At 43.7% G+C, this 27454-nt stretch overlaps 1 protein-coding gene across 3 annotated transcripts in view; it reads left to right on the forward strand.

Moving 5' to 3' along the window:
* Nucleotides 1–27454, forward strand: part of MEIS1 (Meis homeobox 1) — a 134088-nt gene that overhangs the window by 49724 nt on the left and 56910 nt on the right. For all 3 annotated transcript variants that reach the window (XR_011473175.1, XM_070429359.1, XM_070429360.1), the window contains exon 8: nt 23850–23995. Coding sequence is in view for 2 of the 3 variants with exons in the window: in XM_070429359.1 (XP_070285460.1) it covers nt 23850–23995 (146 nt within the window). In the remaining variant the exon portion in view is untranslated. The remainder of the gene's footprint in view (nt 1–23849; nt 23996–27454) is intronic.

The raw sequence follows: 27454 nt of genomic DNA on the forward strand, positions 1-27454 counted from the left end.
ACCTCGATAGAATAAAGAACTTTCGATAAACATTTTACATATAGATTGAAATCTGCAGAGGGTTAGTAAACACATCATTTCATGGTCCGTCAGAAGAATATCTGAATCTAGGACTTAGCATTGATAATAGCAATCAAAAAGTACAGACCAGCCCCAATATCCGAGTTTTCAGAATATCTGAGTACCAAGTCGTGTCATGGACTTGATTCTTCTACATACAACCATTGCTGAAAAGATCCAAGTGCATGACAGCTTTTGAATTAGATGGGAAATATATACCTGCTTTATTTGGTTATTACTGACATTTCCAAGTGATTTACCTATTTCAGTATTTGTATTTTGACACCCCCCCCCTCCCTCCAGTAACTTTATCTATGTTGGGAGGGGGACGCATGTCAGGAATGACTGGGCTAGATGGATTAATATGTGATGGCAAATGAAATATTGTTTCAGATAGATCATAGATGAGGGTGCTTTACAAGGTTTAGAGAAGATTTCCCTCCCTCCCCCCAACTTGTTAAAATGTATACTTCTGAGAATAATGTGAATAGGTCAAATATACAATGAGCTTTTGAGAAATTATCTTTTTTTTTTCTCCTTCCAAGGAATTTTATTTTTAATCTATGGATACAAAATCGGCTGACAGGATCAACACTTGTTTGTCGTGTTGCCTTTAATTTGTTGATAACAAGCTGAAATACATCTATCCCAGCGCACAGGGGTAATAGAAACTTCAGCCAGCGATCGATTCGTGAAATTTCCAGCAAAATCTTGTTAGTGTAACATCTGCCCCCATAAATGGCATTAAAAATGGGGATGGTAGAGGGGATGGAGGTGTTTCTGTCCGGAATGTAAATATCCCCATCCGCTGCTTTACCTGCCAATCTTCTCTAAAGTTAATTCTTCCTCAAGTTTTTTTGTCTTTAACTGTTTGATGAGGAGATTACACTGCTACAGGCCAGCTAAAAGGGATGTATTATTTGAACCTCCACCATTGTTTTTAAAATCATTGTTTGTGTTGTAATCCTTTCAAAGAGCTAGCCAGTAGCTGCTTTCCTGTTTAAAGAGTAAGCTCTTTCCATGGGCCGATCACCTTTGTTTAATCCGCTGAAAGTGCATACTTAATTCTTCGCAACAATGCATTTTCGGCCCGAAGACGGTAAACAAGTAGAAAAATAAGCCTTCGTTGTCTAAGAAGGTAAATTGGGTCTTGCTTTTGGAGCCTTCCATATACTAGTATATCTCCCACTTGGTACAATTAGCCTCTGTAAACATTTGGACGACTTTGTAGTTGAAACGCTATATAGTTCAGGAAGCAGATGAAGGAACGTTCTTTTTGTGTTGTTTTTTTTTTTCAGGCTGATTCCTAATAGAGCTGGTTTACTTTTCATGGTGGGTGTTACTTTGGGGGTTTTATTGCATTAAAATGTATCTGCGACTGTTAATATAAACCTTCAGCCAATTTGCTTAAATATTGGAAGCGAGCAGGATGTGGGACAAGCATGGCATTGTGGAGATCACCCTGGCCCGAGTCAAGTGCAGAATGCTGCAAAAGCATTGTGCTAATTTTAGCTTACAAAGAGGATGAAGATAAACTGCCTACTGCTAGTTTGCCATATGCTATCCTGGTGATAATATTCAAGTGCAAAATATTCCATAGAGAGTCTTATTGTTTCAGTAAGAGAAGCTTGGATAAGAGTTAAGCAAATTTCTGCTCAGTAAGTTTATAAGAAATAATGAAGTAAAACAATTCTCAAATGCAGGTAGATGAAATCTGCTAAATTTATTTTGGCTTTATTGACTTTCATGGGAGTTGACAGAATTAGTTTTGGTTTATATTTGATCCAATTTTATCTATTTTTCACATGTAAATCTTAAAAATCAATCTGAATAAATATTGATCTCTTTCAGAGAGGCAAAAAATATAGTTGGGATTGCATAGAACTGCTTAAAAGACAGCATCCCTTGAAGTTCAATAAAAGAATAAAGCAATCTGTTCAACTGGTTTTGAAATAACACTTTAAAAAGCCTTTTTAAAAATGAAAACGTCGAAATCCATTCCATTTCCATATTTGGCGAATTCAGCTCCTACGGTTTCACCGAAGAGTGTTTGACCTATTTATTTGTCACTGAGACCACTTCACAGTGAAGGGATTGTTAGTTCCTGCACAACTGAGGAAAATCCAATGTGCACAGTGCATTTGCAGATGGAGACAGACTGTGTAGCCGGATTTGGAGGGTGGGTTTGCTAGAAGCTTTGTGTTAACAACTGGTGAAAAGCTTGACCTTTGCGTGACCTAGGTCAAACAAACCCCCAACTCAAGAGTCCTCCTTTGACATGGATACCTGTTTAGGGAAGGGGGCAAGGCAAGGGGGAGGAAGATAAAATTATGTTAAGAGAGTTGCAAGCTTGCTTTTTAAAAAGTTCTAGTTTACTTGATGATTTGGGGGCACAGTATCCATCTTGGAGTATTACAGAGGACCACATTCTGTTTCTAAGTGTCAAAGGGACAGCACAATAGGGGTATGTTTCTCTCTCTCTCTCTCTCTCTCTATATATATATATATATATATATCTTCTTTATCATGTCTTACTCTTCTCTCCTCTCTCTCTCTCTCTCTCCCCCCCCCCCCCCCCCACTTTCTTGACATAGGCAGGCAATGCTTAAGCCGCCCCTCCTCCCCCCAATGCAATATGATCTGGGCTGTGATTCTGAGTTGAATGAATGGGCTGAGCTGCACTGATGAAAACATTTGATAATGTGGAAAATAAAGGCTCTGGCAAGAAGGAGATGGCCAGGCTTCCATTGTTTGTCCTCACACTTTGTTTTTATAGGGGTTCTCACAGGAACAAATAAATTGGAGTAAATAAAAGCAAAATAGCACTGTTAGTCCCTATCGTGGCCTCACACATGCTCAGGAGTCAACTTTGGCAGGAAACTAGCAAAGGTCTGTTCCCAGCCATTTGCGTTGCATCTTTATCTCTCTGGCTCATTGTTTGCCACCGAGTGCTTAAACCTCAGCTTCCCAAGTAAAAGCTTCCTGTTGCTTGCTTTTAAATATAGTTTTGTTACAATAACAACAACAAAAAGATGGAGAAATGTGTTAAGGAAGCCTAAAAAGGATGGGGCAGGTCTAGTTCCAATTCGCTTCTAAAGCTTTGGGACTCAGATGCACGTGGCTGGTCATTGGGGTGCAGCGGCCGTCTCCCTTTGGGTACCCGGTGGCAGGGACGATCCACAGGCCCAGACACGAGGTCAAAAGTGAAGGAGAACAATGAAAACGCTCAGTGTTTCTCACATCTGCCCTTTCGCTGTGTTTGCTTTCACTGAGTTTTAAGTTGGAGGCATTGTGTGCGGCTGGGATTGTCTGCCCTTCCACTGCCGGCCAGAGGAGACCCCGTCCTTTCTTCATTGTGCTCCTGCTTCCAGGCCCTTTACTGTCTGTCAGTGTATCTGAAACACTGTGTTCATTCCTAGGGAAAATATGGTTCTCATTCCATCCTCCATGGTTGGGGGCTACACTGATACTTCCTGCAATTTGGGAGGAAAGTGCACCAGTTTTCTCAGGCCTCGGATATAAACAACATTGTTTATGCCACTTCCACTCTCCTAGCCCTCTGTTTGTGCAGGCCCTAACACAAGTGGGTCTGTTTTGTATTTAAAAAAATTAGTGTATGTTTTCAGAATCAATCTATCAAGTTAGGCCAAGAAATGCCATCAGAATGCACGGTTGGGGTTGACTAAATTCTGGCTTTCAAAACGTACTTGACAGCCATTTGCTATCTGGCCCCACACTCACGTGACGTGTGGGGCTTGGTACACTCCTTTAATTCCGTTGGAAGCAGCTGGTCGGGGCCCCTCTCCCCTCCCCATTGCACAATATACCAAAAATTATCAACACCACCCAAGAGACCTTTTCTGAAGAGAACTCCCAGAAATGCCAGAATGTGAACAACACTGTGGAAGTACAGTACATGGGAAATAGGGAATCATGAATCTGTTAGCATCGCTCGTAGTACAGTGAATCAAGATCTAAGCGGAAGTAACTCATGAAAAGAGTGAACGTTCACTCACTCACGTGTGTGTTTAGTGGAGGAAGGCCAAGAGGAGGGCGGCTAAAGGGGGCATCTAGCCCCACCAATGCCCCGCAGTCCTGCAAGACCAGAACAGGCAGCCTGTTCTGTGTGTGTGACCTGTCACTGTCCTTGTAGACACAACTCCACGTGCTCTGCAGGCCGTTTCTGTGGCCGTGAGCACAGGACGCAGGCTTCCTGGGCAGTTTCCTAATGTGCCACTCGGAGTGGGGACCTCATGCCTAACCCACCTCTGTTCACTACATTCAACACTGCACATGCATGCTCAATCTGCCTTTGAGAGCCTGCCTCCTGGGCTCTAAGCTAAGGAAACGGCTGGTCTCATCTGGCGGGGTCCAGCGGGAGAGGATGTCAGGAGAATGCAGCCCTCATTCCTTTATGCGAGCCTCCAGCTGCTTCCGAGCTGAGCGGCCCCAGATTCCATCAGCTTGTTCCTGTCCCAGAGCCACTGGGGTGGCTGTGCTGTGCTGTCTGAGGGCCAGGCGCTCCGCGTCGGCGCTAGGGAAACGTGCGGTTACACAGTGACCATTGGTCACTTGCAATGTTCAGTTGGAGAACTCTTTTTTTTTTCCTACTCAAGAGACTGCAAGTTTTTCTCATAGCTCTGAGGAGTGTTCATCATCTCAGTTATGTTGTTGAACACGTTTGGGGGCCTGTTAGTGCACCCTCACTTTTGGATAAGTCATGTCACTCATGCCCATGCAGGTAGACCTCATCTTCATTCAGAGGAGTCAGAGGAAGCTGATGCTTCCCCAATGTGGGCTTCAGACTTTCAGGGTGGGATTGCCCATGGGTGGGATTGGGGCCCGTGTTGCTTGGCGGAGAGGCCCATATAGCAGAAACACATGAGCATATGACCCATAGTATTAAAAAAACCTGAACTCCTTAGGACTAGTTTGTCGCCGGCTAGCCCTTAATTCCACAAGGCAACTGGAATGAGCAGAAGTGCTCCTACTTACTGTTCCACAGTCTGGTCTTGAAGGCATAAATGGGAGCTGAGTCTGGGGTTCGAGCGTCTCCTCCTCTTTCCCAGTGATACAGGAGTCAACATCTGGACAAGAACACACACTCCTATTCTGTCTATTGTAACTCATCCTGTCCCAGTTCAACATGGGGCTTTTTGTTGTCTTCCTAACTGTAATATTTGTACCTTATTTTATACTTGCAACCGGAGTTGCCTTAAGTCTACTTAATACTGTTATTACTGTGATAGTCAATTTCCTTATAAATGAATTGTCCTTTTCAACTCTCTCTTTAGAAAATGATCTTGGTTTTCTTCCACCATCATATCAATAATAGTAAAATAAGCCAAGAAGTTATAATCACCCTGTACATAGCCTCTGTGGTGTGGTTAAAGAAAATATTCACTTGCTAGGATGTTAATTTCCATTCATTGCAAATGAACAGGAACAAAATATTCCTGACTGTGTGATTCCACCTTTCGATGCACATTATGACTCCCCTCACAGTAAACCACACAGTCCTCTGTCGTCCACTCTGTAGTGCACTTCCTAATAAATAGAGCCAGCTAAAAATAGTGATGTTCTTCATTAAATGTAAAGTGATCATTTTAACTGCTTCTACTCTGAGTGACCCATACATCACTTAATCAGAGCCATTTAAGGAGAAAGAGAGAGGAAGAGGGAGAGAGAGAATGAGAATATGAATAGATCATCTGTCGGTATTTCATTTGGTGGCAATATGAGTAGGATTTAGGCTAAGGGTGATTTTTTAGCCATCTCACTGTTTCCTGTAAAAGTATTTTTTTTTACACGTGGCGGTATGATGGGCTGTATGGAAATATAGGTTTAATCAGACTAATAAAGATTAGTTCACTTGTGATAGAAAAGAGTGGCCCTTGTGACAGGAAAGGGTGGCCTGACGTAAGAGGGGTTTCAACCTTTTCTCTCCTTCCAGCCACTTGAATCAACCAATCCGTTGTTCCATATGGAATGCTCTCCTAATGGGGAAAGGAGAGTTTGGCCAACTCCTAGAATGCATGACCAATTCTTTGTTAAATTTCTCTGATAGCAACCTCTGTGTATTCTCTGTATATTTGGAGAGAGTAGAACTCAGGGCAAGGAGTTTAACTCTTTTCTGTGGAGAAACAAACGCTGTAGAGATAAAGGTGATTTTCTATTGCCTCCTCTGCCTCACCTCTGCTTGAACTCTAAATCTACATGTCTATGATGTCCATTGGCCATGCACTCAACAAGCGCCGACTGCCTACTAGTGGTAGGCCCCGAGGATGTGCCATGCTGAGCGAGACCCATTTGCGTGCTCGAGGAGCTCCCAGTCCAGTGGGGATGGCTGTTGTATAAACAAGCCATGGAAATGTGGTGTCATACCAGCTCTAATGGTGGGAAAATACACCTACCCCTGTCCTGGGGGACCCTGGAAGTTCCCCTAAAGAAAGGGCATCTTTATATGGTATCTCACATTTCCCCAAGAGTTTCCACATACAAAGGGTGGACAAAAGTAGGTGTACAGTTGTCATACACATTAATAATACGATAATTGATAAATAGTAATGTAGGAATAAACTCTATTTCATGCACTCACAACTGTAAACCTACTATTGCCCTCCCATGTATATAAGCCCATTGTTCCTCACAACACTGTTCCCCTTGGAAGGAGCCGTTAGTGGAGGGAGGCAGGGAGGCTGGCAGAGCTGAGGCACTTCACAGAGGCCACACAGAGAGTAGGGTCAGCCTGGAACTTCAGTCCCGGGCTCTGACCCACAGGTCAGCCCTGAGTATACATGTTTGGGAAAATGGGGAACTTGGAAAGATGAGAAACAGCGGCCTGATCTTGTGAAATCACTGTTTGACCATCTGGGAATTTGCCCCTGATTCACTGCCAAGTTTAGGAAGACCTGAAATGGTCATTGCACGCTCACATAGTCTAGGCATAGCTTCTGATCACCGGCTTCCCATTAAAATAATAAAATAAGGAAAACACGCAAGTACAGGAGAGAGACAGTTAGCATGATCACTCACAGCAGCTTTCATAAAGTAGGACTCATCCTTTCTTTTGTGAGAACATGGCCCCAAATCGTCACATTTCATGCCTGGAAAGTTTTTAGGCTTCTCTGATGGTGATCAGCTTCCCATACTGTGATTTTTTAAAAAGTTATTTTTTTTTTTAACCTGATCCAACTCACACCTTTTGATTGATTAGAAAGAAGATAGATATCTGGCTTTGGGCTGACAGTGACCCATCATTCAACTTTCCAGTCTTTTTGTTCAGACCGGACTGTGCCCGCACCCGCTCGTGCCTTTGGTTATCTGTCTTGAAGGAGCGGAAATTTATTGCCTCCAAATACTGCAGAGATGCTTGACTTACGGTGAATTAGTTCAGAGGTTTCTGGAAGGGAAAACCCTCTGGGTGTGACTGAGAGAGAGAGGAAGGCCGTGATTCCCACACCCCCTTGATATCAGACGTGGAAGTCACACTCTCACAGGCCATCTGGGTTGGAAGAGGTGTGATTTGGGGCTGCTCCCCTGTCGGGAATGCCAGAGAAGGCAGGATGTGGCGGGGCGTAGGAGCTGTGCTGCAATCGCAGTGACCCAGAGCCACTGGGCAGGAGAGGAGGCCGGGCAGGGCGGAAGCATCCTGTTGCTCAGAGTCAGGAGGCCTTGGAGCACCTCCCCTGGCTAGAGAAGCTGGCTTCTGGGCAGGTAGCTGGGTGGTCCATGATATGGAGTCCAAGGGGTGTAGCAAGTTCAGGCCTGGCGGTACAGGGTACCCTGTCTGATAGGTGGGGCCAGCAACAAGGAATGCTAGGCCGCAGGCCAACTCAGAAGTCAGGGCAGGGCTGGGATTGGCATTCAGAGGTCTGTTTTGGAGGGTGAGGATCCCCTCCAGCTGGCAGTTCATGGGAGCAGCACTCAGCCCCGGGAAGGAAGTCTGGCAGGGGCTGGAGGAGGGGAGGAGAATGAGATTCCCAGCCAGCCACTGTGGGCGGGGAGGGGGGGCAGGGGGAGGAGAATGAGGGGCAACAGCAGGCTCAGAAGAGGACCAGGGGCAGAGCAGGGACTCAAGCCACATGCCCACCCCGGGGGGCCGGATCTGCAGGAAGAGGCGGTGGTAGGTGGGTGACTTCAGCTAAAGGTCAGCAGGTGCTCCTGGGAATCTTGGCCTAGGGGAGGCCACGCTGTCTGTCTTTGTGGGGTGATCGTCCAGGAAACCGAGGGGGCCTGGGTCCCAGGTAGAGTCTCCGTAGAGGCAGCTGCAGGTGCCCTGGGCGAGGCAAGGGCAGGTCGGAGAAGAGAGCGGTGTGAGGTGCTGGAGAATCCACCCCTTTCTCTGAGAGGGAGGCTTTCTGCCTTTGGTGGGTGGGAATAATTCATGGATTCTGCTCCCTTCTTCTCCCTCAGCTGGGTTTTGGGTTAACATGTAGGTGATGTCATCCCTGGAACCCCACAGACCTGGAGCGCTGCCACCCTTGGGCGAGGGGGCAGCGAGTGCCCGTGGGTGCCTGCCGCTCCAGGCTGGTGTGGCTTGCGGCAGCCTTGGTTGTTTCTGTGTGCCTCCTGGAACGGAGACTCTGCTTTCTTTTTTACATAAACGGCGGCGAGAGAAAACAAACTGGGCCGTGAGCTTGCGGTGGTCTCTGCTCTCCCCGCTCTGGTGGGCAGCCTGGCCTGCCTGCTCAGTGCCAACCTCCCCGTCTCAGAGAACACGAAGTGCCCAGGGTGGCGGCCTCCGCCCACCCTCCTGCAGCAGACCTGTAGATTTCTGACACAGCGGGACACTTGGAAACGTGCGCCCCGTCGCTCTCTGTGTCCCTGTCATTGGCATTTTTGTCATTTTGCAGGTGACGACTGCGGGGCCCTGAGTGCCTGAAGGGCCTCTGTGGGGCTGGCCCAGGGTCGCCGCTGCGTTCCGATAGCTGAGTAACTCCCACCCCTTCCATGGAGTCTTTCTGCATGATTTTCTCCTTGGCTTTTTGGAGGCACATTCAAGGAACAGGGCCCCATGCTTTTGCCATGTGGCTGCTTTGGACATCCTGCCATTCTTGGGTGCTCTCTCTGCCTCCGTAAACTCTCAGGATCTGTTTTCTTCCTGTACATTTCAGGGGTGGTTTTCGGATTTCACTGGTGCCCGTTCTCTTTGAGGAAGGCACACGCTGGTGCCACTGGGAGTGCCAGCTCGGTGTCTCTCTTCCTCTGACTTCAGGAGAAAGGCTATGAAGGGCGCAGTATGGGTTCTGCTTTGTGCTGGGTGTGGGCAGCATAGAGCAATGGGAAAAGACATGGCGGACCCTCTGGAAGATCTTTCTAGAGGTTAAAGAAACGTACGTCGATTGCTGTTATCTGATTCAGTGGAGTTAAATGGAATGAGGAGCTCTAAAGTGCTTAGGAGGTTAGCCTTGAGTCAGATCTGGATTCGAATCCATGAGTAGCTCAATTTCCTTATCTGTAGAGCAGCCTTATCTGTGCATTAAGGTCAGATTGCATGGGTGACAGGAGACAATTCAGGAAGGTACTTAGTAAGGTACAAGTTCTCTGTGTAACCCATAATTTTCAGTTAGTAAATATTTCTTTCTATTGGCTACTAAAACAGCTTTTGAAAGATAGATATCAAGTTAAGGTTTTTGTGGGGCTTTTTAATGTGGAGAAATTGACAGGTTTTTTTTTTTCTTTATCATTGTGACAAATTTAACTTCTAAGGTTTTTGTGAAGATTAATTGATTGAAAATAAAAGCCAAACACAGTTTCACATATCTAGTAAATGCTCAATAAACGTTAGTTTTTATTACTACTAATATCCTTACTATCCTGACAAGAGATGGACTGTAATTAAAAATTAGCCCTGTTTTTTTGTACAGTGCATCTCACTTTTCCTAGACCTTAAAGACACTTTTCCTAAACGATAGGACTTTTTCCCATATCGGTAAAACCAAAACCAAAACCTTTGCTCTTAGCGACTGCCACAGACATATTGTTTAGAGCTCAGAGGACCAGTTAGGATGCATTGACCTGTTTCACGTGGGAAATGAGAACTTGTATTTATAAACATTGTTTCCAGCGCCTCCACCAGGCGGCTGCCAGCTTAAGTGACAGGACTGGTTAGGCAGTGCTGCCCACCCTTTTCACACTTACGAAGTTCCAAGTCACTCCAGGGCTCTTTGGGGAAAAAAGAGAATAGAAAAATAAAAATGGTCTGCAATGCCAAGAGAGCAAGGGTATCTATTCTGAAGTTTGGCTTCTAGGAATGGAAACAGGATGGGAGAGATGAGAAGAGGTGAGGAGAGTGGCAATGATAGTTTTTCTGATTTGAGGGAGGGGTTCAGAAAATTGTCCACTTACTCAAAGAAAGTGCTCAGTAGCAAAAATAATGGCAAGAGCTAGTGGCATTCACCGGGCTAAGCCACAGCTGCCAGGTGATGTGTTAAAATAAACATTTTATGCAGCTTATTTTATTTAATCTGCCCAATAACTCTAAGGTGTAAGTACTTTTACTCTATGCTCATTCCTTTTTTCCGGAGGAGAGAAACAGAGGCTTGGCGAGGTTAAATAACTTGCCCAGGGTCACATAGGTATTAAGTGGTGAAGATGGGATTTACAGGAACCTAGACAATCTGATTCCAGAGGCTAAACTCTTACAATACTTCCAACACAGGAGGCCAGAAGTGAGGCAGTGTCCCTGCTGAGGAGATAAAAGGGGAGAGAGGGCTGCAGTGCTAAAAGAAAGAAGAATCACCCATGGGGACACCTGGCTTGTTCTGATACTCCAGTTAGTCCTAGAGACTTCAGTGACATTGCATGCTCAAAACGAGGACCCCAACAGCCTTTTCCCCGTGCACCTGAAAATGTCCAGCTTTATTTGCTCATAAGGGCAGCCCCTCTGGTACCTTGATAAGATGCACATTGTGGTCCTGGGTCCTGCAGCACAGCATGCACAGGCCCGTGGGAGCGTGTGAGAAACGCAGAGTCTCAGGCCCCTCCTTTACTGACCCTGAAACTCCAGGTGTCCCTGGTGCTTCCTATGCATGTTAACTGGAGCAGCACTGCTCTAGGCAGTTGGTTTGCCTCCGCTCTGCCCACCAAAGTGAAGTCACCACTTTGCACAGGGTGCTCATTTTCAAGGGCAAATGCCTGCCCCTCATGAACCAAATGCCTGGTTTGTGTGGCATGACAGACCCACAGAGAGCTGGAGCCAGCGGTAGTCAGAGAAGCGGGGAGAGGTAGTGAGACACAGATGCCAGGAGTTTGCAAACATTTCCTCTCAGAAGCAGTTGGGATCTTTGATGGTTTTAAATTAGATAATAAGCTTTTATTTTTGCTGGTCCATTTTCTTTCAAACTATAATATCTTTTCATTCTCCCCAAAGACTTGCTAACCTATACTTCACAACCTAGTTCCATTTTACTTTCTATGCAAAGAAGTCTGTCTCTGCAAAATACCTTCTCTCCCCCCACCCACCCTAAGTCACTCCCTCAACCCCATGGCACTCCTCTCGCTCCAACTCCTTCCTTACCCAGGATGCTTTCCTTTCTGTGTCCCACTCTCTCACCCTCATTGCACTTTCGTGTCATCCTGCCTGCACACACGACTCCCTCAGACCTCCTATGGGCCGAGAGCAGAATAGAAGGGCACCAGTAAGGGATGAAGCGGGAGCACCCATGAGTGCCTAGAGAGAAGATCCCAGGAAGGCAGGGAGAGTCAGGATGGATGGGTGCCCCTATTATTATTTTTTGTTTCTTTGTTAATCCTCACCTAAGGATAGTTTTTCCTTTGATTTTTTTTTTTTTTTTGAGAGAGAGTGAAAGGGTGGGAGGGAGAGAGATAAACATGGATGTGAGAGACGCACATTGATTGGTTGCCTCCTGCAGGCACCCCCTTTGGTGCATGGGCCAACGCTCTAACCACTTAGCAAAACCAGCCAGGGCAGGTGTCCCCTAGTTAGCCAACTCACAAGGCTCTTGGGAAGGCTCTGCTCCATCATCCAGCCACATAAGTGGGGGCAAACGTGTGGGTAGAGTTGCTATAGAATGTACACACATTATCCTGGTTATCTGGTGCCATTCAAGAATGATGTGGTCCAGATGAACAGAACTCTACTTTTATAAATTTTTAGGGGCATCTTTTATGAAAGTGTTTCCAGACTATACATTGACTCTATCAAATCTGATTATAACAAGATTTTAAGAAATACTTTAGCCCAGCAGGTGTGGTTCAGTGGTTGAGCATTGACCCATGTACCAAGAGGTCACTGGTTCAATTCCCGGTCAGAGCACATGCCCAGGCACCATTCCCAGCAGGGGGCATGCAGGAGGCAGCCCATTGATGATGATGTTTCTCATCAATGTTTCTATCTCCCCCTCTCCCTTTCTCTCTCTCTCTAAAAATCAATGCAAATGTATTAAAAATAATAATAATTTAAAGTCAGTAGATACATGAGTCATGGCACTGTGCTCTATATTTTCTTGTTTACACAGCCTCTTTAGGACAGAGGACTGTTGTCCCCAAGCTAAGGGCCCTAGTGAGCTACACTTCTTAGGTTTTTATTTTTTTTGCCTCTTTATTATCTTATATTTTCATAAAGATCTCAGCCTGAACACTATCAGGCAGGAATCCAGATGAGTAAACTTTTGAAACCTGCATCTAAAATAAACATAGCACATTTCTGTTTAAGGCGCTTATGATCATTTCTCCATAGAAAACATAGGAGCTTTGCCATGTGTAATCTGTGACTCTAATCCAGTGATTCTCAAACTTGGCTGTACATTTTAATCATCTTGGAGCTTTAACAATGGCTAATGCTGGGATCTCACCCTCCAAAATACTAATTTAATTGGTCTTGGGTCCAGTGGAGGCATCAGGATTTGTAAAAGCTGCCATGTGATTCTCGGTGTAGCTGAAGTCGGGAACCACTGCTTCTAACCTGCATGTCTGAAACTTTTTTTAATCCTACTTTTCAAGTGTATGCCATATAATTGTGTTTGTTGAGAAGTGACCTCTTTGATAAATAAATGTTATCTTGTCTGTGTAAAAGTGTATGTATCTATACACATACATGTATCCTATATGTAGAGTCTATAGAAGTTTAAAAAAAATTATACGAGTCTATAGAAGTTTAAAAATAAATTATATGACAAACTTTTGAAGATATCACAAAAATAAATGGTGTGTGAGTACGTGTGTGTGTGTGTGTGTGTGTGTGTGTGCTTGTCTATAATATCCCACACGTGGCACTCCTTTTTTATTTTTACTGACTAAAACATTTATTTTCATGGTTATGTAGAACTTTTTGCTCTTTCATTAATATATGATTTATATATTTTGGGAAGAATATCTCAAGCAATGAACTCATCATGCATTATTAAAATAACATTTAAAAATCGGCAAAGTACTAGTTCCTAAAATGCTTTCTGAGATGTTGATCCCAAACAAAAGTTTATGACTTTTGCACTGTTTTACCTTTGCAATTGCAAGTGTATTTTCCTTCTTTTTTATCTTAGAAAAACGGTGGGGAATTTCCAGTTTGTTTTACTGTTAGTGTAAATACATGGGTTTCAGTCCTATCTTGTAGGGCACTCACATCCTGAAGTTTCTCAGACTTCATAAAGAAGTTATGCTGTTTTTGCAGGGATTTTCCATGGTGTTTAGTTGGGAAAAAAAATGCTGAATGGATGAAAAATGAGTAAAATCTCTGTGTTTTTTTTCTTTCCTATTCATCACTGCTGTTTGTCCTCTGTGTGTAGGCAACTAATTTGCTGTTGTTCCCCCGAGGGGAATTCAAGTCAAAAAGTCATATTGAATTACTAGAAAAAGGTATTCCTATCTCAAAAGAACAAAGTACAATGATTCAGGGAAAAATATTTGGAGAATCTATCCGATTTCTTGGTGTATGTGCTGTATCTGTCCACGGCACTCTACTCGTATGAACACTTATATAAAATAAATCTTAAGTTAACAGTAAATATGAATACTGACGGACTCTGATGAATAATTCTTACTTGCTATGAAGTTACAAAGTCCGATTTCTTCCTTTGATCCCATCAACTGCATGTTAAAATTTTGACTTTTTTTTTTTTGTATTCTATAAAAACCCAGTAAATATTTTCATTCTGGGCCTCAGTTATGTAGTTGGGTTCTTTTCCTATTTTTCACGCAGTTGTGTTTTACGCATTATTTGTGTTGACAGTGAAGAACCATGAAGTGGTAGGAGCTTAACAGAACGTGTTATTTATAGTAAAGAAGTTATTCCAAACTTATTTCAACAGGCTGGCATTCCCGGAGTTATAAACACCCAAACTGTACGAATGACCTACATATACACACAGATGTTCAACCTAGATCTCTTACTCCTAATCTCATTGCTCTACACCCACAGGGACCCATTCACTGTCACCATAATTTCTGTGAAGAAGTCTTGGGATGTTCAGAAACACATGGCTTCCCATATGTAGGCAGGGATAAACAGGGGTGGCGTGGAGTGGGGATGGCAGGACGTAACGATACGTTTGGAAATTGACATTGGGCTCTTCTGAAAGCCTGGCATCTATTGATTAAAAAAAAAAAGATCTTTCCCAACATAAGCTGTATTTTTAAACCTACCTTCACTTATCACTCTACCTGAAATTCTGCCATTGAAAGAGTCATTTACATGAACAAATCTCCTTTTAAAAATGTCAACACGCCTGGGAAGGTGAGGGGGGCATCAGTTATTCATGCCTCGTCTGAATTAGTTCTTTCAGATTGCTTTCTACCTCCCCTCCACCAGACATAAAGGCTGGAATGGTCGGATCAGTGGGAGATGAGGAGTGTGAATGCAGAGCAGGAAAAGAATAGGTCTGGGCGAGGGGACCACAGTGGGGGGGACGGACCAAGTGCCTCTGCAAGGCAGGGGGCTGCTTGGAGACTCTAGTTGGTGGATGCTGTGCAGTGGAAGAGAGATACAGAAAAGGAGGCACTACAGTCAATTACTTTTTCCTAGGCTGACTCCATGCACTGAAATATGAATAGAAACTCACTTTCCTCCTTATTCTGACACTTCCTGGCTTTCTGCACCCTGGCCTTAGATGCCAGTTGGAAATTCATTCATTTAATGAATTATTTTGGCTTTGATGAGCAAGCCTGGGGACCTACCCCCATTCAAAACTTGCTTCCATGGGAAAATATGTTCTAATGTCCAAGAAACCTACTGACAAATGAAGTCAGAATGTACTGTGCCTACATTAGGGCCTACCCATTTGCTTTTCCGTTGCTCCTCATTCTCCAACCTGAGTTTGGAATGGGAGGATTTGTTAGGTTGAACTGGAAAGCGACCCTGAGGCATGAGGCTTTGTTTGGTAAAATGTATGTACAATTAGGGCATGGAGAGGACACTGATGATGCCATAGAAACACCTTTATAGGTCAGGACTTTAGAACCCTGGGGACAAACTCCCAAATCCTGACCATGGCCCACAAGGCCCTGTATGGTCTGGCTCCGTTTCCTGGCCAGCTCCATCTCGTCCTGCTTCCCCAGGCTCCAGTCCTCTGGTTGTGTCACGTCACGAGTTCTGCAGACACACAGAGCCTTGACCATGCTGTTCTTGGAACCTGCCATACTTCCTCTGCCCCCTGCCCTTTGAGGATGCCCACTGGACCCAGTCGATTTTCTCCATCCTTTAGATTTCTGCTCCAGATCACTCCCACCTAAGTCAATTTCCTTTGTTTCACACTCTCAGCGATTTGTAGTTCTATTTGATTGAGTGCATTTGGACATTTACTACTGTGATTATTCGTTTTAACATCTCTGCCCTCTAACTGGAAAGCTTCATAGACACAGGGACTTTTTCCTGATTTTGTTCACCGTGTGTGTCCCTAAGGGTTGGTATAATGTTTGGGACATAGTAGGAATTCAATACATTTCTGTTAAATGGATGAATGAATTAGAAGGATGGCTGTTTATGGAAAAGATGGTCACCTCTGCCATCTTTTGGGGCTCATTTTGAAGGGCTACATTTTCCTGCTTAGAAAAGGGAGCAGTACATTCATAGAGAGAGCTGCCTCCTCCCAGCACTGATTCTTCGTTTCTGTGATGTCAGGGGCCCACTAACGGGCACAGTAAGGCTCTGAGCTCAGTCCACAGTGGTTAACGATTAACAAATCTTAGACACCGGTTAACAAACCTAAATTCAACTAGAAAGGAAAAGCCTCATGGCAAGTCTCTGTGAAGCCAACCTTAGGAAACATATCTAGACATTCCTTTTTATTAAGTGCCAGCACTATGTTTATTTAATGTCAGCCTATTCTTACGTTCGTCTTTTCAGTCCGTGCCATTGGTATATCTATAGCATGGGCATTTGGTAAAGCCATGGCAGATGCCAACATCTAACTCCTTATCTTGGTTTCCAAAGGAACCACCTCAATCTTCAGGAAAGCCAAGGGTGGTACAATAAGATATATGAGAATATGCTTTCCTTTTTTTTTTCTTTTTAAATCAACTCAGAAGCACTTTGAACTAAGAACAAGGAAACCTTAAACACCAAAGGATGAGAAGAGATGCAAAAGGGAGGCTGGGTTAACAGAACCCTAATTCAAGTTAAACTTAGAAGTTAACCATTGGATTTAGACTGACATATTTGTATGTTGGCTGTAGATTCTGAGCTATATGAAGTCTGCTGTGTTTCTCTTGAAAATATGGAATAGGGCTTAGGGGTTGTATTGTTTTCATTCATCTTACAAAATGCTCCCTCATGTCTCCTAGGCTTGTATGACATGACAGTCTGTACCTAGTATCAGATACTAAGGTCCTCAGGTAACCTGCTGAAGAAATGCTGAGGTGGGTGTGGAAGGATGCTGTGGGAAAGACTGATACAATGACTGAGCAGAACCAGAAAAGCCAGAGTTCTAGGGTTTTGCATTGAGCACCCTATCTATAAAGTGTGAGTCTGGAGTGTGCGCTCAGGGTCAGATTGTCTGCTTAGAGACAGCTGTTTCTTCCTTCAGGTAAAACTGGGAGATTTGTAAAGGGGGGATAATATTAATTCATTGGGGAAAATGCAGAAGGAAACAAAGAACGTTTGCTTTATCTTTCAAAGTTAAGCTCAGAGAAAGGAGCACACTGTAAGAAATTTTAGTTAGGTAAATGGCTGTAAGTTGTAATTTCAGGAAGTAGGAGCGTATCTCGGAAGGGCTGTGGCATACATTACCAAGAACACTGTTACTTGAACTCTTAGTTTATCTTTTGCCCAAGATGAGCTTAAAGATTCCAAGGAAACTTCCCAGCTTTGGAGAAAAGCATTTTGATTGTTTCCTTAGAGTTGACTGAGTTACACTGGTGAATATTTTTCAAGAGTTTAATTTAGGTATGCAGCCAAAAAAAATTATAACCGCTGGAAATTGAAACTCTGGTTTTCCCCATGCAGTGGCAAATAAATGCATTTACTTGTTTGTTTAATAAGCAATTGACAAGTTTGTACCCTGTGCACTGGGGTAACCCTCGGGTTAGAGGATCTTAGGGAAGAGTGTGAGCCAGTCTCTGCTTTCACATATCCTACAATCCAGTCCTATAGGGTGTCCTATAGTCATATACAGAAACCCTAGTCCTAGTATAGGATGATGTGTGTTGGATGGAGGAATGTTGGGAGAAGAACAATCACTCAGGATTGGGGGGTGGGGGGTGGGGAGGAAGGGGTCCTAAGCAGCTAAAGTCCAGCAAATGCTTCTTATGGGAGATGGCAGTTGAGCTGAACTGGAAAGGTCACCAAGGAGTTTGCCAGGAAGGGTGCTACCAGGAAAGGGACTGGCCTAGGAAATGCAGAGAGGTATGAGAAAGTGGCCTGTGGGGTGGAATCTTGAGAACATTCCGTAGGCTCCGGTGGGGCGGGCGGTGTGTGCCTGCCCATACTCGGACTCAGCAGCACACAGGCCGAAACACACCAGGAGAGAGATCATCAGAGGCCTCCTGTGCCAGGCTGAGAAGTGCGACCTCTATCCCGAAGGCAGAGGGCAGCCAAGAAGGATGTTAAGTCCCAGGGTTAGATGTTTTAGAAACATCGTCTGGCAGCTGTTACACAGTCTAAATGAAGACAAAACACCTCCTGAAAACCTCTGAAGTGTTCTCACTGGTGGCTAAGAAAGGGTATTCTCACCCGTTATCCTCTTAACAGAACACAGAAACATCATTCCATCCGACTCCTGGCTAAGTAGACACAGCCATGATCTGGAGAAGTGGGTTTGGGGTAGTTTTTAGGTTTTTCCCGACAACCTGGTACACCCAGAATGCTCCCCTACAGAAGAGACCTGAGCTCCCCTCACTGATGGGATGTTTGCACCACCAGCCCCTGGAAAGGCAGGAGTGCTCTACGTATATCCTAAGGGGTGATACTCCGTGTTCTCTCATGTGGGCGTAGTATGTGAGGAAACAGATGAGAGAACGAGAAACATCGTCATTGGATGGAAACTGAGCCACCTTACAACGCAAGCTTTTCAGGCCTAAGAGGCTTGTGAGTTGACCATTTATCCAACTTTTAAGACACAATAGATAAGGTGACAGGAGAAGATTTGACTTTGGGTGGTGGGCACACGGTGCAATATACAGATTTTGTAACATAGAAACCCACACCTGAAACCTATCTATAATAATAAAAGCATAATATGCTAATTAGACCAGACAGCCCAGCAACCCTCTGGACGTCCTTCCAGACGACCTTCCAGACGAAGCCAGGGCTGCGAGGGCTGAGCCCCTTGCACAAATTTTGTGCATCGCGCCTCTAGTATGTTCATGTTGAGCAATGTCACCCCAATACATGTAATTTTTTAAAAAAAGACACAACAGAATTTGGTCAGTATTGAAAGATAGGATTATAAATGGCCTTGATGTTTCAGTTGAGGTACATTTTTTGGACAAACACTATATATTTCTAAACACTTGAGGAAGAGAAAAGTAAAGCTTACGGAGTGGATGTGGCCTGAAACTACAGAGTCTCGATACAAAATTGCAGGTGAAATGATCCTGCAGCTGCGGTGGCTTCCAGTTCGACTTCCAGCAAAACAGGGGGGTCCCCAACCTTACACGTCCGTTTTGCCCCGGCAGCGGAAAGTTCAGAGCCGTCGTTAGAAGTTTTGCCTCTGTGACATAAAGGTCCCTCTGACCGACACCACATTTTATTTATAAACCTGCTGGCCGGCTGACAGGGGAAGTGCCGGTCGGTGGTGATGTCAATCTCAGGCACTTTTCTGGGTTTTGTTTCTGCCTCGCTCGCTCGGAGCAGGTTTTCGGGAACGGCAGTCCTGGGGGTGGGGGAGTTAGGAGGGAGAGAAAAGTGGGAGCAGGGCTTTGACCTGCCGGAGAGGAGCCCCTGCTGACACGGTCAGTCTGACCCATTGAATGGCCTGAATGCGATAAATGCCGCTTTATCCTGCCTTGAAAGGCACGAGATAGCGCAGTCTAAATGCCTGGGCATGCTTAAATAGGCGACTCGGGATGTTTGAAATCTGAGCTCTCTGACAGCCTGGGAGCTGCCACAGGTCACCTGCCTCGCTCCGCAGGGACAGGCCCAGGCCTCGCAAGAAATTGTCCGTAGACGAATTGTAGTACAAATTCCTTTCTTTGTTGGTTGGCCTCTTTCACTAGACCATGGCCTATAAAATTTTGTAAAAACAATTCTTAAATATTATTTGAAAGGGCAAATGGCCCACGCTGAAAGGCTTGACAGTTTGACATATAGAGCAGGGTTTTGATAGCTCGGAAACGGAAAAGTGTGGCCAAGATTCTCCCCCCCCCCCACTGCTTGTTAGGAGCCTGGTGTTTTTTAAAACAGTGTCTTGTTGCGGCACCCAGTTGCCCTGCTCCCAGCAATCTGACAGGCAATGCGCCTGCGTCAGTGATCTTCAGTCCTTCCGGACCCATTTGGGAGAGAGCCCCCAAACAGCTGGCACCTTTGAATCCAATGTCCAGAAAGCACAGAACCAGGTATTGCCAATTAAGGAGCCATTCGGATGCTCCTATCAAAGCAGATCGCTTTCTGAGAACAGCCAGAGCTGGGGCCTAGAGAGAGAGGAGCCTTGAGTTTCACTTCACTGAGGGGGGTTGCGAGGGGGGGGGCGGGGGAGGGATTTGAGTGGCCCGGCCCCATCAGAGCCTGGAAGTGGCAAGGAAGTGGATTTCTGCATTAGAATGTTGCATATGAGCAGCCAGTCTGCGCCCAGCGCCCGCTGCCTCTGCATAGCCAAAGGCCATTTTCAGGAGCCTCCTGCCCCTCAGTCACTGGCCTGCTAGTTAATTGCCACACGGACTTCATGACACATGGGCAGATAATATGACATTTTCGGTTTCTGTCACTAGCAAACGCCACAACGTTGCTTGCACTAGTTGCTAAGAAGCTGTCAGAAACCATTAGCGATTGGCCAAAGTCGCCCTATGGCATTTCCTCATAGCATCAGCAAAACGAGCATAAATCACCCACTGGAGCCTACTGCTATCCTAATGAGGCTGTAAGCTTGTTTATGGACTAGCATCATTTTTATGATTATTTCCACCTTTTCAGTTTGCCTTCATTTGGCGGCAGGAGAAGTCAGCTCCAGGAATGAAGTCACGGCTGACATTTTACAAATGTGGTTCAGAGCTGCGGCCTGCTGCCGTGTGGTCGGCCGGCGGTTCTCCAAGTTTGTTTAGTGATCTTAAAAATAAAAAAAGGAAATAAATCCTCCAGAGACCGCAGGGAGGTGACTGTATCCAATGGCAGCGTGTGTGGATGTGCTAAAGGTACAACTGACCCTGTAGACGGCCCTCGGAGGCGGGGACGTGGCGAGATCCCTTTTCCATTTTTAAAAAGTGGGGGAGGTTAAACAATTTATTAAAATCTACGAAAGTGTTTGCTTTTAGAATAGTGTGTTTTATTACGCTCTCTTCTCGGTCCCCATCTTCTCCATTTCCCTAACTTGTGTCGGGAAGGAGCAGGGTTTATTATTTTAGGCTTTTCTGAACATGCACCAGTATTTACACTGGATTGAAAGCATTTGCTTCCAATGAAAATCTTGTCTTAGATTACAACCCAGCAGTGTAATTTCCCTCCCAGATGGGAGTAAAGTAGCTGTATTTGCCTAAAAACAGTAGGAAGAACAAACTGTGCGTTAAGCCAAGGCTGTTTTTGGCTTGAGCTAATGATGTAATAGAAACCTTTTATTCGGGAGAGGTCACTAGCAGGGACTGAAGGGGGTGATCTGGCTCCGGCTTGAAAGGTTGCTCCATTGTATCTACATAAGTCTTCACTTAAAAAACTCTGTTCCTAATGCTGCTGCTTTCATACAGCAGAAATAAACAGGAAAGGTTCTGGCGAGTGTTACACATGGAATGCAGAAAGCCTTCCTCTCCTAATGGAGTATATAATTCAGGTGCCCTCAAGGCACGCTTTCAGGAATTCTTTTGCCCGAGGTAATGGGAAGCTAAGGCTGCTTTAAGGCCTTGATTATCTATTGATGCACAAAGCTGGAAAAAAGTCATCTCCGCTGGATTATAGTAGATATTTCCATAAATTATCAATGAATTCTCTTCTAGGCAGGCACTAGGCATTGCCTGCTAAATTAATCTGAGGGGGTTTGGAGATGGATAGAAAGGCTATTTTTTTTTTTTCTTTTTCTTTTTAAAGGTGGCAAACGATCGTGGTGGTGAAAGACTGTGTGGTTAGGTTAGAAGCTTTTCATTTTTAATCAATGATCGAGTAATATGCTTCTTTTCCTTGGTTACCTTTTGCCTGTTGCAAGTGGATTAGCCCATTGAAATTTTAAATGCTGTTGAGTTGTTTTCTTTTCTCATGTTTCTTTAATGAATTGTTATTTTATATGGTGAATTGCTTCTCTGAATAAAAAGCCTCTTTAAATACTGGACTTACAAAGAATTTGTTAGGCAAATCCAAGGGGACGCTTTATAAAACACTTGGTTATGCAAATGAAGAGTTGGGTGGGATGGAAGGGTACAGATTTAGGGATGGGAGTGTCTGGCCCAGCACAGACCCACCTCCTCCAGCCCAGGCGGGTGACCTTGGGCAAGTCACCCAACAGGAACACAAGCACTGTCCTCATCCAGACACCCAGGGCTTTGGCACTGTGGGTCTTTATGATCTTTTCTGCTGAGAACACCGCTAGGATTCTGTAGGAACTTCAACTAAAATCTATGGATTTTAAGTCCAATTAAATTTATGGATTTTTAAATTAATGAAAAGTAAACTCTGAAAAGTTCTGCAAGCATTTTTGGGGGGAGCGTGGCTTATGCTGCAATCATAGCGGGAGTGTTGAAATTGGTCTGTTCTTCACCCAACAAAGTTTTAAAACTTTAACTCAGTACCAGTCAAGGCTAGTTGGGGGGTGGGGGGTGGGGGGAGGGTCTCCTGAGGCAGCTGTAATTGATAATGATAACATAACTGCCATAGATTAGACTGAAACAACTGAAATTAAAAGAGAGAATTCTTTTTGTATGCCGTCTATGTAGGCTACTAGAAAGAAGGACTATGGGAATTCATGGAGCAACATACAGTCCCGGGAAATGTGTCTCACCAAAATGTACCCAGTTCTTTTTGGGCTACGCATGCTGCTCTCCAGGGGCTTTCGTGGGCCAGTGAATATGCTTCCAGGACTTTTGTTAGCTCGTTGCGAAGCCTTGTTGCTGTAGCCCTTCTTTCTGGCCCAGGTCAACCTGTCCCTTTCTAAAAGCCAGCAGCTGCCACCAAGAGCTGGGGCTCCGGGTAGAGACGCATGCTTGGAGCTACGTTTCAGTGTAGTGAGTTTAGTTTGCTCTTGTTTTTCCTTGAGCTTTTGCACTCAAACACCAAGTGCTTCCTTTTCATTTGTACCTTATGACTTATTTTGGACAGTGTGATTTTTATGGGCTGAAAATGTGTGTTTTTTTTTCTTTTTAGACATGACATTGTAAAAGAAATCCTACATTTTAAAGTTTATGGTGTCACAAAGCCAAAATGTTTTCTAGAAGAAGGAGCTTAAATGTTCTACCAAAAATCAATAGAAAAATAGGATCCCATACACAGACATGTGTAAGCAGGTGACTTTTCAGTAAGAAAATTTACATGTAGAAGAAATTTTAGACACTGTCTGTATTATTAGGGTAATATAATGCCAATGGACTATTCATTTAACATCACTTTATTTGATTTAAATAGTCACTGTTTTTTAATCAAAAAACAATTTTGGGAGTTTTCCCTTACTGAACTCGATTCTCTCTTTCTATGACAAGAAAAATTATATTCTATTTGAAGCATTCCTATGTCAAAACTGCATATATGACAAATCACCTACATTTCCCTGGCCTAATTTAGTCTTAAGATAGATCACTTGTGGAAATAGTTGATATCTCAGATGCATCTTCTCCCAAGCTGACATCAATGACTCCATGTGGGATTTGAATACCCAGTCAGGGGCCCAATTCTGCTAATGGCTTCCACCATATTTAACTCCCCAAAAGGAGTTACACTTAACATGTCTCAGCTATACACATTTGAATAATTACCATGGCAACAGAGCTGCTAGAGAGATTGGATATTTCCCTCCATTCCCTTTGACCTTTGCACTATTCTTTGGAAGAAGTTCCTTAGACCTGACCGCTTTTGGGCCTAGGCCTTGTTCTTTCTCTTTGTCTTGGAAAAAAAAAAAAAGAAAAGAAAAAAGAAAAAGAAAACAGTACCAAATAAACTATTAATCATTTATATTGCTCTTTTGGTTTTGTTTATATCCAAAGGCATACTATTTGAATAAAGCATGTCAAGGTAGCATCAGTCAAAATTTGATTCACTATGTTTGCAGGTGATGGCTTGGACAACAGTGTAGCTTCCCCCAGCACAGGTGACGATGATGATCCAGATAAGGACAAAAAGCGTCACAAAAAGCGTGGCATCTTTCCCAAAGTAGCCACAAATATCATGAGGGCGTGGCTGTTCCAGCATCTAACAGTAAGTGGATTCTAAATGACATATCTAAACTAAATATGGACAAACAGTTTTGATAGAAAAAAAAAAAATGGGGGAAAAGTGATCCCTCTGAACCTGGAATATTTTGTCTTCCCACAGTTTTCACAAAAGTGTCCGCACTTATTTCCTCAAGATGTTACCCCCAATGAGGCCTTTGATTTGAAGTTCGCTATTGCAATGTTGTTAACTTTCACACGTTCTACGGTGTAGGAGTTCATGTGCACTTGTGATTTTAAGTATGCATGTTAATGATGTTGCTTCTCTCAGGGTGCCTCTTGAGCACTTAGAACCAGCTCCCAGTAAGAAGCAAGTGAGACAAACCCCAGAGAGAAGGACTTAATTTCTTCTAATGCTTTCGCGGACTTTATAACGAATGGTCCGCAAAAATTTCAATCTTGTTGCAATGGCAGGATGCGCACATAATTTGCTTTTAAGTGGTGTGAATGCACTGGCTGCCATTCCCAAACGCTCCTGTGAGTCAGAGCTGCACAGTGAAAGTGGCCCCTGTATTTAGAACTGTAAAGGAAAACAGCAATATAGAGGCAGCTCTTCCTGTGTAGTCCCTGGTGACTTTTCAAGCCGGGTAACAGTTTATATTGTCTGTGTGAGTATTGCTGTTTTCACTGCAGGAATTCTCCTGGAGATGTGAGAAACTGGAGATTTGGGGCTTTCTGCCACCGAGGGATTTGTTTGGTTTGGTTATTGTTCTGAATGAATTTCATGTTCAAAATATTTATAATCATAATATTGCGGTGGATATTTTTGGAAGTGCACACAGATTTAATGACCTCCGAGGAAGAAGACAAAAAGAAAGTTTATGAGTAAAATAATATTTTAAAAATCAGCAAAATTGTTGACCCAGGGGACTGGGACTCTCGCTCTGAGGGACAAAGGATGGGTTTAGACAGGTGGTAGCATAGCCCAGCCTAAGATGAACAAATACGAAGAATCTTGGCCTTTTAAAAATCTTAGGAGAAAACCTTTTATGTTACTATTTTTAGCATAGTTTACTTTTCTTAAAGTCATACATTTTTCTCAAGTATTAAAAGTTAATTTTGCATGGTCACAAACGTGTCCTGACCTGTTGACCCCTACACCCTGGCCCACTCTCAAAGCCATGGTCCTCAGTGACTTGTTCTGATTCAGGGAGACAAACAGGACGTGGAAGGCCATGCTGGTGCTGCTCCTGTGGACAGAGGCTGTGCCTCCAATAACACTTGAGGGTATACATTAACCCAGCGTGTGTGAATAAAATCAAAACTGAGAGCAGCAGGAGTCACTAAAAAACATGGTTTCCACCCTTCATTTCTTCCCATGGTGATTCCAAACAGTTACTAGATGATGTTGACAGTTTGGAATCAGCTTTAGGGCTTGGTGAATGCTGGTAGTTAGTTGAAGATTTAGATTGCTTAGCTGATTTTAACATCCTATTTATTAGGTTTACCTACCATCTGATTCAGGTGCCATTACCTAACTGACACTCGTTGCCGTACGTGGATAGTTTGAGACCTGCCTTGTGCACATCTGCTACTGAGGACGATCAGGTTCTACTGAAGGGGAGATGGGGCACTAGGGTCTAGGGGGCTTTTAAAGCCAGCAGGAGATGAGAAGTGGTAGTTGGTCAATAGTGCTGATGCAACCCTGCTGATATTTCATCACCTGTGCTAGCCAGCTAGCCTGAGCTGGAGGATGAGCGTGGGGAGGGGACAAAGTCAGGTCCACCCTGAATATTTCTATTTCCTGTACTAACAGAAAAAATGAATAGATTTTGTCAACCTCCATCTCAATCAGCAAAGGAGCATTAGCTTTATTTGCAGCTCAGGTGCCCCTGAATAAAATATAATCAAATATTGGTTCAGATAGAATCAGGAGAGAGAGAAGCAAGTTCTTTTATGCATCCATCAGGTTTCCTAGGTTATATCCTTGTGAAGGACCTTGCAGAGAGCTATATTACCTCTTTTAAAAAACAAGGAATTCCTTTTAACAGCCAGCATGATTTTACCTGCATTGCAACGCTTTCAGTGGTACATATTATTGGAGTGATTATAATAGGAGTTATTCTTGAACTGCCCGATTTCCTTCATTGTTGGGGTCTGTTCTGGCTTGTATCGCTACCCTGGAAGGGGAACCCATTTCCATGTCTCCCTGGCTCTCTATGGATGCTCATAGACATCACCCCGTGGTTTGTTGGATAGTTCCACATGCTCCTGCCCCCTTCCACTGCCATCTACTCAGACAAAAATGTTGATAATGGTAATGGTCTCTAAAAAGAAAGTGCTCTCATAATATCATCTAAAAAGCAAAGGTAGGAGGTATATTTAATTTTTTTTCCTCTTTCCCTAGTGAGAAAGATTTCCTTCCCCTTTCTCTAGTTGCAAGAGCAAACAGATCTCCAGTTATAAGGAATACCCTTCTCCTTGTCTTGTTGTACTTCTTGAAGGAGTGTATAGACTGCTTAGGTAATATCTATAGTCAGGAGCTGATTATAATAAGTTCTATGGAAAAACCTATAGAGTTTTGTTGTGATTTGTCCCAATGTGAGTCACTACTGACATCTCAGTACTAATCCGTTAGCAACTTCATTTCAAGTTCTGAGAGGTCTCCAGGGCTGCACAGTTCATTTGGAAGACTGTACAAATTTTAAACGTAACACATTCTTGCTTGATGATTAATGCAACTTATCTAGAAAATTTTTCTTAAATCTTGCTAGATATAAAAGAGCAATGGAAACTGGCTAATTGAAATAATAGCAATAATAATTAATTAGAAAATTGTAAAAACCAATCTATTAAATGCCAAATACATATTATAAAACCTCACACACTTCTTTAAAGGCAAATTGCGATTTGTTTTCTTTTTCAAATAAATGGGTCAATCTTTTCATTGGGCTTATTCAGTTGAAAACAAAATCTGCCTTTGAAAGGGCTTTGAAGCATTTGTGTGTTAGAGCAGTAGAATAGGCCCCGAATTTTTTAGAAAACCTTCTGGATTTGCACCCCAGCTGCATAAGAAAATGTGTCGTTCTCTGGTTATCCACAGGTAGATTTAATCAGTAGCACATTTGACTACTCCAAAGAGAGAGCTCAAGCTTCGTTCTTGGACTCACAGTCTCTAGCAAGCTCAACTGGACATACGTGTGCATAATGAAAACAATGAAAGAAAAAGGAAGAGATTTTAAACTTTGGTGTTATGGGGTAAAAAGAAATTTCACTGATGTAAATTTGCAGCTTAAGACTACTTAGTTGAGCATTTGCCAGTTTTGGTAACTAGAGAAGGTCTCTTAAAAAGAAACTATTCCCTGGGATTGAAAAGAAAGACTGACATGTAGATAATAAAAGAGAATTAGAAAAAAATAAAAGCATTTATTAATTGAAATGCTTGCATTTGCCTGCAGACAAATTATTGCAAACAATTAAAAAGTACTTAATAGTGCCATATTAG

Source organism: Myotis yumanensis, unplaced genomic scaffold (assembly GCF_028538775.1).
Source record: "Myotis yumanensis isolate MYYU_CA2020_CCGP unplaced genomic scaffold, mMyoYum1.0.hap1 SCAF_11, whole genome shotgun sequence".
NCBI lineage: Eukaryota > Metazoa > Chordata > Mammalia > Chiroptera > Vespertilionidae > Myotis > Myotis yumanensis.